The sequence below is a fragment of the Prionailurus bengalensis genome, chromosome F2 (genome assembly GCF_016509475.1).
Source record: "Prionailurus bengalensis isolate Pbe53 chromosome F2, Fcat_Pben_1.1_paternal_pri, whole genome shotgun sequence".
Classification (NCBI taxonomy): domain Eukaryota; kingdom Metazoa; phylum Chordata; class Mammalia; order Carnivora; family Felidae; genus Prionailurus; species Prionailurus bengalensis.
This window is the reverse complement of record NC_057353.1, coordinates 80,529,311-80,544,751: the sequence shown is the minus strand read 5'-3', so window position 1 is coordinate 80,544,751 and position 15,441 is coordinate 80,529,311. Positions and strand designations below refer to the sequence as shown.

Below are 15,441 nucleotides of genomic sequence, written 5' to 3'. Positions count from 1 at the left end.
TGTGTTAGAGAGTGGTCCAAAACAGAGGGAAGCGCGGAAGCTTACTTGTGTGCATTCTGACTTGTGTGCGCTGGCACCACAGAAAATGTTTAAATTTACACTTAAATTTTGTACGTTTCCACAGAGAATCCAAATTTGCACTTGGACGTTTATTATCCGGTGTTGAGTAGTACATGTCCAATGTGGCTGACGTTTATCCAAACCCCACGAAGATGTTACTGTGTAGGAATTAGGAGATGGAAACTGGAAAGCGTTATGTCCATCACATCGAGTTAATTTGAGGAGATTTAGGTTTTGCTCATGTCTAGTCTTTTTCCTACTGATGTTTGTGGTTAAAATATTTCACACAGTAAATATTGAAACGTACTCTCGGAGTTTGTTGTTGTTAACCTGATTGCTATCAGTTATTTCTAAGCAAGGTCTTCAATTTTTTTCTCCCTTAATTGCAATACAGAAAGCTATGGAATAGACGAAGGTAACACGATTCCTTTAAAATAACTGCATTTGCTTGCAATTGCAGCCTGCGGAGTGGTGTGGGACGTTTCAGTTCGCAGTTAACTTTTATCCTTAAACCACTTGTCATTGGTTTATCCGTGCTATTAAACCAATGGAACTACCAGCTAAAGTGATTTTAAAGAGGAAAAGAACCACCTCAAATTTGAGTCGGATTTTCTGTACGGCTTCTCATTTGATAAACCAGGAAGAGTTTTGAAACATTTGGCTGTTGTTTTATTCCATTGGCGACTTCACTAATGGAGTCCGTGCAGCGTGGATCGTGCAGACAGGTTTCCTGGCCGGAGAAAATCAAAATCCGCAGCAGTTAATTGGATTAGAATTCATGGTCTAGGTTGCTAGTGGGTATTTTATTTCCATGTGCCTCAACGGCCTGCTAAACAGTCAGTTTGGTATAAATCGCAAGAAATTAATAGGTTGATTTGAGGCAAATGCTCTCAAAAATGTAAAACACTCATCATTTGTAATGCAGTATGTTCAACCTTGATTCCAAGTCATCTAATTTTGAAATTAGTTTTTAGAAATGGCCTCTTTAAACTCTTTAGCTCCATGAATAATATAGATAGGATCGTAAGAAAGTGGAAAACTCTTAAACTTTTAAAACAGAGTTACTCGTGACACAGTTTTCCCGTTGTCTCCGTATTTTCAGACTTCAGTTATTTGTAAAATAATTGCTTTAAATAACTGTGTTTTTTAGACTTTCGTATATTAATACCTAAACTAATAGCATTGATTTCTTAAGCATATAATTTACTACTTGGAAAAACTATTTAGAAAACGATCAGACAGATACAAACTAAATCGAATTAAAAACATGAAAAAAATCTGCCTTTACTAGAACTCACATCGTTTTGTGGTTCAACCAATGCCGTTAACAGTTTGTGTAACTCCTTTCACGATACCGTTTAAGAGAGTTCCACTCTGTTTAAAGCATTTTCATAGAGTGATGTGCCACCAGTGAGAGTTGTACTCGTGGATGATAAGGAAATGTGTTGAGTGTAGTGTCTGCATTTGGAATACCGCACCTACCTAATTTTTGACGTACGGATCGTGCTTTGCAGCCAGGGACTACGAGATTCAAAGAGAAAGAATCGAGCTTGGACGGTGCATCGGGGAAGGCCAGTTTGGGGACGTCCACCAAGGCGTCTACATGAGTCCAGTAAGTCCTCCCTGGCGACCAGAAAAACGCGCTGCTTTTGACTGTCGCCTCTTCTTTGTCTTCTCGAGTCTTCCCGGCTCTCCTTTGCAGAGGTCTTTCACAGAGCCCGTCACACACGTCAACCTGCTCGGAGTATTCGGGAGCAGAGAAATGGCACCCTTAGCTCCTAGAGGGCTGGGTCTGTCTTTTGTTCATTTTGATCTTTCAGCCTCTCTCATCAGGAACAGATCCCACAAGGAGTGTTCCATTGGATGGAACAGATTATGACTTTACTAATAGCTTTTTTGAGGTATAAATCACATACTATAAAACGTACTTTTTAAAAACATACAGTTCAGTGGTTTCTTAGTATATCGATAGAGTTGTACAAACGACAGCACGGTGCATTTTCCAGCACCTTCTTTACCCCAGAAAGAAGCCTCACCCGCTAGCAGTTACTCCCGTCCCGCCCTCCCCCGGCCCCTGGCAGCCAGTCGTCTGCTCCCTGTTCTCTAGATTTGCCTCTTCTGGATGCTTCACGGACACAGACTCGTGCGACACGTGGCCTTTCGTGATCGGTTCTTTTAGTTAGCATGTTCTCAAGGGTCATCCACACTCTAGCGTGAAGCGGTACTTAGTGTCCTTTTTTGCCAGGCAACATTCGATTGTGTGGGTAGACTGTTTGTGTTTGTCCGTTCTCCAGCTGACGGGAATTTGGGCTGTGACCGCTTCTTAGCTGTGAGGAATGACGCCTCTGTGACGGCCACCGCACAGGTCTGCGTGTGAGTAGTTAGTTCTCAGTTCTCTCGCGTAGATGGCAGAGAGTGGAATTGCCGGGTCACGGGGTCACGTGGTGTCTGTTCCGCCCTTTGACCCGGAGCTGTCTCCGAAGAGGCCGCGCCCCTTCCTTCCATTCCTGGCAGCGGTGCGTGAGAGTGCCCGTCCCTCTGCAGCCCTGCCGACACCGGTCATGGTATGTGTGCCGGTTAGATCAGCAGTCGTGAGACACCAGCAGGAACTCACTCAAGGAACTTTTTTTAGCTGGAATAACGGGTGTACGCAGATGACACAAATAAGGGATCACAGACCGTCCCCAGCTTACAGTGGTTCGACTTACTCTTTCTTGATCCCACGATGTTACAAAAGCGATCTTCATGCAGTAGAAATTACACTTAGAATTTTGAATTCAGATCTTTCCCCAGGCTAGGGATATGTGCGTCCTCTTCCCCTGCAGGGTGGTGGCCACAGCTTCCAGTCAGCCCACAGCGGACGCACTGACGGCCGTTCCGCAGCCACGCAGCGATCCTGTCACTCTCAGTAGAGGATTTAGTGAATTACAGGGATAGCAACACTTCGGTGTGAAATACGCTTTGTAGGGGGCGCCTGGGTGGCTCAGGCAGTCGAGCATCCAACTCTTGATTTTGGCTCGGGTCATGATGCCAGGGTGGTGGGATCGAGCTCCGTGCTGGACGTGGAGCCTTGCTTGGGATCTGCTGCCTCTATCCCTCTGCCCCTCCCCGCCGTGTGCGTGCTCTCGCGTTTTCTCTCTCTCTCAAAAAGCAAATAAAATAATGCTCTGTGTCCACTGGTTTTGCCCAACTATAGGCCATTGTGAGTGTTTGTGAGCACACATAAGGCGGGTGTGGCCCAGCTGTGATATTTGGTAGGTTAGGTATTTACACGCATTTTGACTCAGGGTATGTTCAACTTACGATGGGTGTGTTGGGACGTAACTGCATCTCAGGTCAGGGAAGATCTGTGGTAACACAGACGATTGACGTTTTATGTTACCCCTGCTTTGGAAGCTGCAAATGGTGTTTTCCCAGTAGTTCCATACCTGTCAGGTTTTCTAGAGCTGAAAGGGTTTTCTTGTTTTGTTTTCTTTGGGTCACAGGAGCAGCAGACAATTGCCACCACATCACTAAACAAATCAGAGATTCTATTTTTTTTTTTTTTACATTTCAGCTTTGAAAGTCTCTACCTTGTTCTTACACGTAATTCTGTCATTTATTATGTATTTTTAGCTGCTAACTTTTCTTCTAGTTTTTTTTTTGTTTTTTTGTTTTTTTGTTTTTTTTTTACTATATGTGTTATTATCTTCCTAATTCTCTTAACCTCTGTTCTTTGAAGCAAAAAGCAGTACAGAGAGCCCTGGGTCCAAATTTACTCAAAAGGCCTGCTAACTTTTAGACTGGCTCTACCCAACTGAGATAAAAGGCAGGTGAGGTTTCTTGACCCGAAATAATTACAGTTGAATTACAGTCTCTGTTAGGTCTCTGGGCTTGCTGTTAGGAAGGCACTTGGGGAGCGAGTGCATGAGTCTAGCCATAACAGGCACTGGCAGGGAAAGTTCCAGGTGCACGCTGTGGACAGGGAGGGCGTGTCTCACTTCCGGATTGTTGGACCTGTGGGAGATGAGGGAAACTGAGGAATCCAAAGTGGCTGCTTGAGCATCGGTATGAGTTCCGCTTGTTGAGTGAGGCGGAGGAGGCTCAGAGGGAAGCACGTTGGATAGTGGGTGCGTTAGTAAGGGTTCCCCGGGGAGACAGAAGCAGGCGGGTGTGGGTGCTTTCAAACGAGATCTGTTAGGGATTGGCTCATGTGATTATGGAAGCTGACTGACGTCCCCTCAGATCTTCAGGTGGCCTGCTGGAGACCCAGGAGAGCTGATGGCTTCTTACTGCCAGGCTGCATCTGAAGGCCCGAGACCCAACATAGCCAGTGTGGTTGTATTCCAGAGGGTCAAGGAAGAATGATGTCCCAGCGCAGAGCGATTCAGCAGGAGGAATTTCCTCTTGTTCAGGAGACCGGCTTTGTGTTCTGTTCAGGCCTTCAGCTGATCAGACGAGGCCCACCACATTAGGGAGCGCAACCTGCTTCACTCAGTCTGTCAATTTACATGTTAAATCCATTCAGAAACACTCTGAATAATGTCCGACCAAATAATCTCTGGGCACCCTGTGGCCCAGGCCAGTGGACACATGCAGGTAACCACCACAGTGGGATATCAGGAGGTTTGTTTTGCTCAGTTCAAGTTTAAAATAACTTCACAGCATCCTCGTCAAGACAGGGCACAGGTGGGTTGGATATGTGGGTCTGAGCTGAAAGGCAAAGTGAGGGCTCCAGAGAGGAATTAGGAGGTCGCATGGAGGTGGGACCTGGGGCTCAGTGAGGCTGCTTCTCATCGGGCTGGCGTGGATTGCGCCCTGGGATTTCCCGACACTGACAAGACAGGAAGCGGTGTCCTGCCTTCCACTCTCCCCCTGTGCCAGTCTTTCCTGCCTGAGGCTGGCGTCTTTGGGGACAGCGAGCCACGCTCCCGTAGCTTGGCAGATTGAGGTGTCGTCAGCACCCAGAATCTAGCATGGCCACCATTTCAGAGCTAAGTCTGTGACACAGCCACTGCCACTCCCTGTTGCCTGTCACACGCACACGCTGCCCCGGTCACTCCTGAGATAAAGCCCTGTTGCAGAAGGGGCAGGCCATTTCCAGCAGGGTGATCGCGGGCAAACCGCGAAACCTGTCAGCCTCTGCCGACCCGGTCGTCTGTAGAATGGGTGGCCCGGACCCTTGTGCGCCTTGTCAGGCTGCCTCACAGACCGCCTGTAGGCTCAGTGAGATGATGTACAAAAGGAACAGAAATGCCCAAAGCCTGTCGAGAAAACTAAAGACTGCCAGACTATGCGGCCCCCGTCTGGGATCTCATGGCTAAGTGCTTCTCGCCCCTGTGCGAGGGCGCCTGCGTCCGGCCACCCCCGGGGGGGAAAGGAGGGGTCCAAGACAGCAGCCCCCCCGAGGCCTCCTCTCTTCACTCCGGAGCTGCCGTCTCTCGGCCTGTGTGACCTCGTCCCCTCTCCAGATCCTCTGGCGAGGACGGGACCCCGAGGCAGGGTAGGAGTCGGGGCACGGCAGCCGTGGCAGAGGCCTGAGGCAGTGCTTCTTAAACCTTGGTCCGTTCACCGGGCTGTCCCTGCTGCTTTCTCCCCTCCTGTCCTCACCTTTTCTGCCTCCTTGACAGAATGTGAGGTACCTTAGAAAATATCCAGCATGAACAGTACGTGGTTCTACCAAGGACAGTGTGAAGCCCAGGGTAGGATAAGCCCTTCAGTTGCTAATTAAAACCATCCACGGGGGCACCTGGGCGGCTCGGTCGGTTGAGCGTCTGACTCTCGATTTCAGCCCAGGTCACCATCTCACAGTCCAGCAGGATCGAGCCCTGAGTCAGGCTTTGCACTGAGCCTGGAGCCCGCTTGGGATTCTCTCTCCCTCTCCCTCCCTCCTTCTCTCTCTCTCTCTCTCTCTCTCTCTCTCTCTCTCTCTCATGCTTTCTCTCTCTAAAAATAAAGTATAATGAAGTAAATGAAAACCATCCATGGTATTCCATTGAGGCTTGGAATGGCCTCATTTGTCTTGTTCAAGCTCTGTCTTTTGAATTCGTTCGAGAAAATATCAGCTGCTTTGGCAGGCAGATCGACACGCCTTCTTGGTTTCTCTCCACCTTGGTGGTCCCCTCTGAGTCTGCCTTGTGTCTCCCCCTCTCCTTGACCTCCCACACTGCTGGGCGGCCGGGTGCTGTGCTCGTGCCCCAGCCCGCGAGGATCTCCTGCGGATCCGGCCCTGAGCTCCGCCGGATCCTCCTGCCGCTGCCCTGGGTGCCACGCTGTCTCCCCCCCACCTCACGCCCCTCACGTCCTGGTCCTGCTCGAACTGCTGCTTCCCTTTCTCTCACCAAACACCTGAAGTCTCCTTACCAGCATCGCACCTCACCCTGCGTCACCTGCACTGCCCACACTTGCCCCAGCCGCCACCCCACCACTGCGCCTTCCCCCCCCCGCCCCCATCAGCTCCCGGAGCAGGTGCTCCTTCTCAGCCAGAGGTCAGCCATGGCACTGCTCTCCCCGGGGCGCCTTTCTTTTGGTCCAGAGGGCCCCGCTCGGGCTGCCTGTCCCAGCGCACCGCCTTGGCCCTGCCCCCACCACTGCCCTAGCCGCAGCACTGTGACCCTGGCTGTGCCCGCCCGCCAGTCCCTCCCTCCCTCCTTCCATTTTTTCGCCCTTGTCTCTGCCTCGCACATCCTGACACGCTCCTTCCTGGTCCACGCCACTGTTCCGCACGAACATGCTCTGTGATGAGCTCGCTCCTTGTGTGCGTTGTCTGCTCTTTGCCGGAACGGAAGCCTGAGTAGAGCAGGGAACGCTGCTGCCTTTAGCCCAGGGTGCGTCCTGAGCGCCTGGAAGGCTGCCTGGCACGCAGCAGAAAGTGTTCGTGGGACGACGAACGAATGAATGACCTCCAGCATTTTAACACCGTGTCCGTTTCTTCTGGGGTCTTGCTGAGTATTTGACGTGTTCTTCTCCTGAGGTTTTCAGTTCTGATCCTGCCTGGTCCACAGTCCACATAGTTGCAGAACAAACAGCTCTTCGTGAACGTGCCCGTTGATTCATGTAGAGAACCTCTTTTTGCATGTGTGTGATTCTGAAATTTCCCTGACGCAGGAGAATCCGGCTTTGGCGGTCGCAATTAAAACATGTAAAAACTGTACTTCGGACAGCGTGCGAGAGAAATTCCTTCAAGAAGCCTGTAAGTTTCTAGAAATTTCTGTGGAGCTCCATTTGACGTTTTATCTGTGTAAAATACAAGCCATCTCTAAGAAGTAAGAAAAAGAATATTCTGACTTCTATGTGACAACTGCATTTACTGTCTTGCCTTGCAAATTACTACCTGTATCTGTAGAGGCGCCTGTCTCCACATCGTCCAAGTAAGCCCTGATGTTTGGGTGTAAAGGTCGACAGATTTACTGTCCCTGTGTCCTTTGGTACCTGCACCATTCAGCATCCTGGCCCTGGAATTGGGCAGATGTAGAAATGAGTCCAGCCCAGGTGCCACCAGACCCTAGAGTTGGGGGTGAGCAGGACAGACGCGGTCCCCACCCTGAGGGAGCTTACAGACTGGGCAAAGAGCCGGGACCATGGCCAGGGCCCTGCTCCTGCTATAGTGCCCACTCCTCAGCTCTCTGTTCACATGTCCAGGGATGAAATTGCTGGGAGGGTCTCGCGTGGGTGGGTGTTCTCTGCAGAGTACAGACCCATGGAGAGCTGGTAGCTTGTCCTGTCCGTCTGCACCTGTCTGGCTCTTCCCAGCTGCCTTCGGGCTGGGATGCCCTTCCTACCCTCCCATGGCTTGTCCCGTCTCATCTGACCACGTGATGAAAATAGTTTCCCCTCAGGAGGCTGTGTCACAGGACCACACTCTCACCTTCCTCAGTATTTGTAACTAGGTAAACATTGCCTAAAAATTATTATTCCGTTTCTCTAGGCTCTAAGCTCCATGGGGACTCGGGCCGTGTCTGCTCTGCTCACTGCTCAGACACAGTGCCCCGCTGTGAAAGGCACTCAGTAGACATTGGTCATGTGAATGGCTCCCTGTGTCCTTCATCACATGTACATCGATTGAAGGCCCTCTACCTTCCATTTCAGTAAATATTTACCACCTGACAGTCCAATAGATTAATAAGTCACAGAGTAAATCATACTGACTTCGTCAATACATTATAACTCCTCAAAATCATACTGTTAACTTTCATCAGAAAAAAGTCTAAGTCTGTCTTTAATCCTGTTCCTGTGTCTTAAGTACGAGACAAAGTCTGTCTCAGCTCGCTTGTTTCTGCGGAGCACCTAGGCCGAGAAAACACAGGGCACAGCAGCCCCCTTACCTAACGCTCTACCAGAAGAGTGACCTTGGACACCTGTCTCTCCCTAGTAACGATGCGCCAGTTTGACCACCCCCACATCGTGAAGCTGGTCGGTGTCATCACGGAGAACCCCGTCTGGATAATCATGGAGCTGTGCACGCTTGGAGAGGTAACCTGGCCCTCAGACCCGCCCGTCTGCCGGCCTGCCGTCACTGTGATTAAATAGCAGTCCCGTGATTGGGACTCGCCCAGCCTGCGCTGGCTGTTTGGTGTCCTTTGTTTAGAAAAGGGGAGTACGTTACGGATGCCCTCATCCTTTGGATTCGGGGAACAGAACATCTTCATCGGTGAACCCCCAGGTGATGCCCTAACTCAGCACTGGCAGCAGTGGGGACCGGGTGGTCTCTCCTTCCTCTCTGGTGCTGCTGCCTCGTGCCAGCCCAGGGGTTTGACGATTGAAGAGCCAGTCTTCGTGCAGTTGTGGTGCCTTAGCGCTGCATTTAGGTGAACCCGCAGTTCCTTGTTCCTCTGAGAACTCATTTCACGGTGTCTCTCTGACCGACTGCTGTTAGTCACAGTTTCTGTTGAAAATGGGAGGAACACACATAGACAGATCTCCTTATTTGACTTTCTCCCAAACACAGAAACTCTCCACTTAGTGTGTCACCATCCCCTGGAAGCGTGTCAGAGGCCAGCCCCAGGCTGCTGAATCAGACTTGTTCCCACCTCCAGGCCGCTCCGTAGCCTGCCTGCGTGGGGATGAACACAGCCCCGTTTTCCAGATGCCGACCCTTGACCTTCTGGTGCTAACAGTCGGTACTTCCACCTTCCGAAGCACTGTACGCGCTCCTTGTCTTGTAAAGAACACCGCGCGCAGTTTTGCTTTTCATGGCAGTTAGGGGTTCCAGGGCCCAGATGTCAGAGAGCAGTCTGGATTCTTCCCCCTCTTCGTGACCGCGTCAGCCTCCCTCCCCCGGAAGGGCCTGCCTGGTGGCTCCCCTCTGTACTTGATAACCTAGTTTGCTGGATGAAATAACTAAGGCCTCTACAGGATCTCTTCGTCCTCTGCCCTACCTTTCCAAAGGAAACAGTTCTGACATATGTATTTTGTTCATGATATCTTTCTGGTTTTGCTTTTGGAGAATTTGGTAATTTTTCCGGCTTAAACTGTCACTAAATCTTTCTCCTTTATGTATTGATTTTGTAGAGTTAGAGTTAAATTCATCTGCCTTCCTTTGCCACGGTGGCCTTTAGCTGAATTGATTATGACAGTAGTAATAAGGACCAGTGGCATGACTGCCCAGCACCCTCTGCAGCCAGAACTTCCTGGAGGGTGGGTGGGAGAACTGCCCCTGGCTCCCCTTCCTCCTCATCACCTTCTCCTCAGGTCTGGCCTGGGACACAGCAAGGTGTGGGGCCGCAGGTGCATCGGCCAGGCTACGTGCCGGGCTCGCTCGGTATCTAGTTCTGTGTGTCCTCCAACTATTATTATCTAGCAGTATTTCACACTGCGATTTTATTCATTTCCTTGCAGAATCTTTCTGTATTTTTTTCCAGAAATTTGTGGGGTGTCTGGGTGGCTCAGTCGGTTAAGCATCCGGCTTTGGCCCACATCATGATCTCACGGTTTGTGAGTTCAAGCCCTGCGTCGGGCTTTCTGCTGTCCGTTTAGAGCCTGCCCTTGGACCCTGTCTCTCTCTCTCTGTCTCTGCCCCTCCCCTACTCGTATGCACACTCCCTCTTTCTCTCTCTCTCAAAAACAAATAAACGTTTAAAAAAAAAAGAGAGAGTGCCTGTGTGGCTCAGTTGGTTAAGTGTCCAACTCTGGCTCAGGTCATGATCTCATGGTTTGTGAGTTCAAGCCCCACATTGGGTTCTCTGCTGTTAGCACGGAGCCTGCTTCAGATCCTCTGTTCCCCTCTCTCTCTGCCCCTCCCCTGCTTGTGCTATCTCTTTCTCTCTCTCTCTCAAAAATAAATATTAAAAAAAAATTGTCTACAATCATGAAGATTTCAGTATTTTTTTAAGTTTTTTTTTTTTGAGAGAGAGTGAGCAAGCAGGGGAGGGGTGGAGAGAGAGAGAGGGAAAGAGAGAGAGAGAGAGGGAGAATCCCAAGAGGCTCCATGCCATCAGCAAGGAGCTAGACATAGGGCTCCATCCCACAAACCGTGAGATCATGACCTGAGCTGAAATTAAGAATCAGATGCTTAACCGACTGAGCCACCCAGGCACCCCAAAGATTCCAATCTTAAAATAGGATTTCAAATAAAGAATGATGAACCATAATTTCTGAGCCATGTGGCTGATTCGTTACACCTTATTTTAGAAGAATTGAAGCCATTCTTCTACAAGTGTGTGTGCGATTGGGCACCATTGTTGAACATAGCTCTTCAGCTCTTGATTTCTGTTCTCGGTCACTAATTCTTTTTCATCTCGGTCACTGTTCCCAAAGCTGAGGTCGTTTCTGCAAGTGAGGAAGTACAGTTTGGATCTCGCGTCTTTGATCCTGTATGCCTATCAGCTTAGTACAGCTCTGGCGTATCTGGAGAGCAAAAGATTCGTGCACAGGTAAGATCCAGGGTAAAGCTGGTGAGCTGCCCTGCGGCGGGGGCAGGGGTGGGAGGTGGGAGCGGAGAGACCAACGCAGGGGGGGAGGAGGAAGAGGTACTCGGTGTGCCCTGCGATCCCGCGTGCCACCGGCCTCCCGTAGGCGGGCAGTATCGCAATGTCGCGCTGCCCTTGTCCTGGCCGAGGGAGGAGCCGTAGTCACATCCGGAGGGCTTTCCTCACGTGAAGCCTGAAACCTTTGCTTGCCTTCGGGAAGCAAATACTGTTGAGAGCTTGTACATGCCCTAGAGCAGTAGTAAGCATGCGGACCTAAAGCAGTCACTGTCCTGGGGCTTCCTGGGACCCCCCGAAGGGTCACGAGTGACATCTGCTGGCATTCGGTGGAATTTCTGCTTCTCACCTGGGTCCCTTCTTTGAATGCAAGAGAAAGCCCTCAGTTTGTTTCCTGGGACTTTGTTACCCAGCACTGAAACAGATGGCATCAGCAAAATCGTTCACAGGCGTTTAGATGACAACTTTTATTTTATGGAACGAGGTCTCTTAGTAGCAGCAGGGTTGAGACCCCATGCGTGCATCACTGTCTGTCAGTGCGGTCAGGAGGGTGGTGGTTCAAAAAGTGGTAAGCGGTTTCATTACGGGAGAATGTACTCCGCAGCCGTTCAAAATACTAGTCATTATGTTAATGAGTAGACAACTGCCTAAAGGATCGTCTTTGAAGTAAAATTGTAAAATTGTCTATTTTTCAGCGTGTAACAAATCTGTTTGCATTGTCTATAAACTGTCTTTCAGAGTACCTGTCGGTATGTCTTTATATAATATAGAGGAGTTTGTAGGTTTGTTTTCCTTATATTAAAATCCATTACCCGGAATTCTTCCTCTTCAGGGACATTGCTGCTCGGAATGTTCTGGTGTCCTCAAACGATTGCGTAAAATTAGGAGACTTTGGATTATCCCGGTATATGGAAGACAGTACTTACTACAAAGGTAAGGAGTCCAAGCAAGCAAGAGGCGGTGGGCTCAGAATCCTTAACGATTCTTACGTCTTCAGAAGGTGTGCCCTCGTCCGCTCGGCTGAAGTGTGACAGGGGTGTGACACCAGTTCACGGCCTTCTCCACGCCTCCTCCAGCAGCCGGACTTCACGGACGACACCTTACATCAGCCTTGCCTTACTGCCCATTAACTCACAGTGGGTCAGGGACTTCATTCCAAAACATAAAGCTGGAGAGCTTTTTTGAAAACCGTAGGAGTAAATCTTTGGGGTCGAGGGCTTTGGCACCAAAAACAGGGTCCATAAAGGGAAACACCTGACAGAAGGGACCTCATCCAAATGAGAACTTTCTGTTCTGCAAAAGACCCTGCGAAGAGGGTGAAAAGGCAAGGTGCAGACTGGGAGAGGGTACTGGCCAACCACAGTGCCCTCCTACAACCACGGGCCATTCAGCAAAGGACCAGTTGTCCGCAGTGTGGGGTGAGCCCTGAAAATTCAGCAGGGAAAACCATACAGACTACGACACCGACAGCAGGTGGGAAGGGAAGCCGCCCTGGAGAGGATACGAGGAGGGCAACGAAGCCTGTGCAGAGGCCTTGGGGATCCTTAGCCCTGGGGAGATGCGGGTTCAGACTGTGAGGAGATATCTTTTCACACCTGTCGGAGTGGCTACAGTTTAAAAATAGTGATAACACCAAATGCTGGCAAAGATGCAGAGAAACTAAATTGCTCACGGCTTGCTTGTGAGAATGTAAAATGGTCCGTTTAAAACCCTGGAAGAGTTTTGCAGAGTCTTAAGAAGTTAAATACGCACCTGCCATACAATCCAGCAGTTACACTGCTGGGTGCTTCTCTCAGAGAAACGAAAGCTGACATTCACACAAAACCTGAGTTTAGATGTTCGTCGTGACTTTAGTTCCAGTAGCCAAAACTCGGAATCCCCTCCGATGTCCTCCAGCTGGTGAACCCAGTCCGACCCGCACAGCAAGGGGGGCTGGGCCCGCTGGCTCGCCGAGAGCAGTCAGACGGAGAGCTCTCCAGTCTGTTCGCGCCGTAGGCATCAATGCGTGTGTTTTAGAGCGGAGATGTAGCTCGTGTGCTTTTCCTTTAGTTTTGTCAATTTTGGAATCAGACTGACTTGGTTCCTCACATTATTGAACAAGTCTTTTTTTTTTTTAATTTTTTTTTTCAACGTTTATTTATTTTTGGGACAGAGAGAGACAGAGCATGAACGGGGGAGGGGCAGAGAGAGAGGGAGACACAGAATCGGAAACGGGCTCCAGGCTCCGAGCCATCCGCCCAGAGCCTGACGCGGGGCTCGAACTCACGGACCGCGAGATCGTGACCTGGCTGAAGTCGGACGCTTAACCGACTGCGCCACCCAGGCGCCCCGAACAAGTCTTTTCAGTAATAAATTTTCATGTTCCCAGTACTTGAGCTAAGGTTTCAACTATAAATCCGTACTATGCTCCTAGCATATATTCTAAGGATTACTACTGTTTTAGAAAGGCTAGTTTCTTTATCCACTACTTAAATGTTTATGTTGTGGCAGAATGAGCCCAGGTTTTTAGATACAAAATGAGTTTCCTTCATTTTACACCATGGCTCACGGCGCTTCCCTTTCCGTGTGCCCACTGTGTGCTGCAGCCTGGAAGGGTTTCAGTAGTGGCTCTGGGTTACGTGAAAAGAAAATTCTTCAGCTGTTTATTCATTTTAGTCAGTCATTTAACTTAAAAATGGCCGAGTCGGTTTTCTGCTGTTGTAAAGTACCTCTCGTACCCCACCCGAGCCCTGACGAGCCCAGGCGCGGGACTCCCAGCGAAGGCCGAGCCCCGAGCAGGGTGGCGGCCGAGGCCCCGCAGCCCGTGGGTGGCATCTGTAGTGAGCAGCTGACAGGTGCGTGTGCTTGCTGCCGGCTCAGGTCCCGACGTGCACAGTCCGTCGGGTTCCAGGAGAGCACTCCTAGGGGTCAGCGGCCCTTCGTTCAGAACACAGGTGCCGAGTCGCTGGTTTGGAAGGCGCCGCACAGAGGACTTGACCTCCGTGGCCGTGAAGGTGCTTCGAGCGGGAATAAGTCCATGAAGCAGAGCCGTCTCCTGAGAGTGCCGAGGGGCGCTGGGCGCCGGCAGAAGGAGGTCCAGACCCTGCGGCCCAGGGCTCCCGCCCCGCCCCCCGCAGCTCCGCGCCCTGCCGCTGCCGTCCCGACCCACTGCTCGCTCCTCGGCCATCTCTGCTTCCGGAGCACGTGGCCTTGACCCGGCGTCTGTGCTGCGCCCCCCGCCGTGTGCGAGTAGACTCTGCTTCCACCTCTTGGGATTAGAACTCCTCGAGAAGGGGGACCCAGGGCTGCCCACGTGGTAGCCGCACGGCCGAAGGAACGTTCAGTGGGGCGCTGAGTGCTTTCCTTTGTGGCACAGAAGGAAGCACGATGCTTCATGCTGTCCTGAGGACTGCACTTTCTCATTCCGTCGTCCGTCCTGCTCTTCACGTACCGGGGACGGCGGCGTCACCAGTCCTCCCTGCGGAACCCGAGTTGGCGCATTCGGCCAGTCGCTGACGTCTGTAACTCGCGGTCGTGTGGTGCTTTCGTAGGAGCAGCGGGCATCTGGAACCTGTCTCCGCTGGGGCGTGGGGACGGGTGGGGGCGGTGCCGGACGGCCCGAGCCCCTCTGGCTCTGGGCCAGGGCCTGGCCTTGAACCCCAGCTCTGGCACCTGGCGGTGGGGCGGCCCCCGGCAAGTCACGTAACGTGTCTGAACCTCGTTTTCTGAAGAAAAGAGAGCCTACCGGGACAAGTTGTTTTCGGGGCTTAGGTTGGAATCGATGTGAGACGTCGTATGTGTACGTACGTGTTTCCCTAGAAACACCGGTTCCCTACTGGGAACGAGAGCCGACCACGTGTCCTTAGCAGAGGCTGCAGCCTGCGGACGAGGAGCTGTCGGGGAAACCGCCCAGCTCCGCGTGACCGGGCGCGGGGCCCCCTCTCCCTCGTTCCCCGCCTCTCTGCGGAGGGAAGGACCTCAGTGTTTTATCTCCCTCCCGCGGCGTCAGCAGCTACTCCCAGTGACCTGACAGAAAGGCAGGAAACAGAAAGTAGCTCTCCCAAATAAGCAGAGTCCAAGGGGTCAGATGCTTAAAGCTTTTTATTTTGGAAGTAAAAGTCTCTGCTAGCTGTAGCTGTGAGATCCTTGAGCAGATAACAAGGAAAATTCACTTTCTAAAATTAATCTTCTAGCTTCCAAAGGAAAGTTGCCTATTAAATGGATGGCTCCAGAGTCCATCAACTTTCGACGTTTTACCTCAGCCAGTGACGTGTGGATGTTCGGTGAGTATCGTGAAGTCTTGTGTTGTTACGTTGTGCTTCGTGTATGCTACACAACGCACGTGGCGTCAGCTCTCTTCACGGCGTGGGCTGACGTGCCTTCCCTTGTCTGACCGCTCCTTCGCCGGGCACGCGGCGCCAACCGAGCGCCAGCGTTGTGTGTCACTTCTGGGAGGCCCCGCTCTCGCTCTCTTCTCCTCCCCCTCCCGTCTCTCTCTGCC

General features: G+C 51.2%; 1 protein-coding gene across 25 annotated transcripts in view; it reads left to right on the top strand.

The window, feature by feature from the left end:
• PTK2 (protein tyrosine kinase 2) overlaps positions 1-15,441 on the top strand; it is a 256,865-nt gene that overhangs the window by 186,786 nt on the left and 54,638 nt on the right. For 16 of the 25 annotated variants that reach the window (XM_043601859.1, XM_043601851.1, XM_043601860.1 and 13 more), the window contains 7 exons: positions 455-475; positions 1,575-1,672; positions 7,147-7,231; positions 8,411-8,511; positions 10,795-10,910; positions 11,794-11,894; positions 15,134-15,223. In XM_043601859.1, coding sequence (XP_043457794.1) covers positions 455-475; positions 1,575-1,672; positions 7,147-7,231; positions 8,411-8,511; positions 10,795-10,910; positions 11,794-11,894; positions 15,134-15,223 — 612 coding nt within the window. The remainder of the gene's footprint in view (positions 1-454; positions 476-1,574; positions 1,673-7,146; positions 7,232-8,410; positions 8,512-10,794; positions 10,911-11,793; positions 11,895-15,133; positions 15,224-15,441) is intronic. The other 9 variants (XM_043601871.1, XM_043601870.1, XM_043601872.1 and 6 more) reach the window with 1 other exon arrangement.